The following is a 2,042-nucleotide window of genomic DNA, read 5'->3' as shown; positions in this document are numbered from 1 at the left end:
TTCATTTGACTACGGAATGGAAGAGAATGTTACCCACATTTTCTTCAAATGTCCAATTGCATCGACATGGAGAAATCTCCTAAGATAGCTAAATTTCTCTGTTGTCTTACACAATATTGTTTTGTACAGGGCCGGCCCTAGGGGTAGGCCACCAAGGCTACCTACCGCCTAGGGCCTCACATTTTTATGTTATATTTATATAATATCAACTCATTGATGTTTTAAATAATTTTTGAATCATATTACCAATTAAATAATAATATTTATTTAGAATATATAATAATAATAATAATAATAATAATAATAATAATAATAATAATAATAATTTGTATTGTGTATTGTTTGATTTATCAATTACAAACCCCTAATAAATTTTGAGTTTTTTAATATAAAAGGAGACTTGATGTCTAATTTTTAATGTTGATATTGTTTTTTAATTTTGATTTTTTCAAATGATAAGAAAAGTGTTTAACTGAGTTAATTTTATTATTAATTAAAATAAAATATTAAATAAAATTGATTGTAATAATTTAATGATTTACATCCTAAAATATCTAAAATATATTAATTTTAGAAAAATATTTTAATTAAATTACATTTTTTAATTATAAATTTTGCCTCGGGCCTCAAGATGTGTTGGGCCGGCCCTGGTTTTGTATTCCTGATTCTTTTTTGCTTCTGATGCGGTTTACTAGTGTAATTGTTTGCCTGTGGATGTCAAGACTCAATTTATTAAGCATTTCTTCCTTACAAACATCATCTTTGGAAGACTATGGACTATCATATTTTCACCATTAACTCAATTCATGACATTTAAGACACAATATCTCAGTCCGAAAGAACGAATACAAACACATGTGAAATTATTCATTTCCACATGTAAGATCAAAAGATCTATAACAAGATACAAAGAAAAAAAGACAAAAAAAAAACCCATAACAAAATGGGTAGCTAACTATAGCTTTATTCAAAACATACACACGTAGAAAAAGGTGATGGATCCATCATCTTTGTTTCATCAACAGTGTGTAGTGCAAAAGCATCTTTGACGGAATCCACGGCAGTGTCCACCAGGGAAATGTTCTGTTTTGCACACAGAAGCACAGTTGGTATCACTAAAACATTTTCCTTTGAACTTGTGACTTTTAGACTCACAATCTCTTGCCTCTGCCACCATACTTGGCCCTATAATACCATACCACAAAATCTATCAAAAACACTTCTGTAAAATCATACTATAATTAAGATATATCAAAATAAATAAATATTATGGATTATGTTATGTGATGTAAGTGTAAAGAAAAATTTACCAGTGGCCACAAGAATGAGAAGGAAGACAAAGATGGTGGAGACCAAAGAAATTGAACGAGCCATGAAAATTTGTTAAGGAGAAAAGTGAACTAGTTTAGAATTTGAAGTGAAGTGCTAATGGAACTAGCTTGTCTTAAATAGCGCAATAAAGGCTAAAAGTGTCTTTCCAAGGAATATTTTACCGACACATATATTATACATTAATGTAGTGGAATAAAGTTAACATATTGTATAATTTATATAACTACATGTGTTTAAGGTCGGCAAAAGGCTCAAGACTCAAAATATTCAGTGTAAAATTATAATAGGTTGAAGGTACGAATCGTACGATGCACTCGATAGGTTTATACTCAATTCATATTGTAGTTAATAGGAGTACACAATCGGTCGATTTAGATCGGTATCGGGTCTCAAACTTAAATTCAATGCGGTTTCATTTTAATGATCTAATTTCGACTAAAAAATTTTTGATTTTCATCAGATTCAATTAAATCGGTTAGGCGGTAAGGCGATTGGGTTTTATTGGTTTAATATTTATTTGAATGAACTCATTAAAATGACTATTTTTTAATAAAATTTCATATATTTGTTTTTTAATTATAAAATAATAAACAAAATTTTAGAATAATTAATTTTTTATTGATTATTATTATGGGACAACATTTTTAGTATTATTGACATTATTTTGATCATTATATACTTTAAACCACATATTAAATAACATTCAAAAT

General features: G+C 28.2%; 1 protein-coding gene across 1 annotated transcript; it reads right to left on the bottom strand.

Moving 5' to 3' along the window:
* Nucleotides 1-761: 761 nt before the first annotated feature.
* LOC131633640 (defensin Ec-AMP-D2-like) lies at nucleotides 762-1,468 on the bottom strand. Its single transcript, XM_058904336.1, has 2 exons — nucleotides 1,311-1,468; nucleotides 762-1,185 (listed from the first exon to the last, which is right to left on the bottom strand). Exons 1-2 carry the CDS (start codon nucleotides 1,372-1,374, stop codon nucleotides 1,019-1,021), a joined length of 231 nt encoding a protein of 76 aa, XP_058760319.1. The 5' UTR covers nucleotides 1,375-1,468; the 3' UTR covers nucleotides 762-1,018.
* Between the last annotated feature and the right edge of the window lie 574 nt (nucleotides 1,469-2,042).

Source organism: Vicia villosa, unplaced genomic scaffold (assembly GCF_029867415.1).
Source record: "Vicia villosa cultivar HV-30 ecotype Madison, WI unplaced genomic scaffold, Vvil1.0 ctg.001158F_1_1, whole genome shotgun sequence".
NCBI classification, from domain to species: Eukaryota; Viridiplantae; Streptophyta; class Magnoliopsida; order Fabales; family Fabaceae; genus Vicia; species Vicia villosa.
Note: the sequence above shows the minus strand (reverse complement) of the source record. Positions and strands in the feature narration are given on the sequence as shown.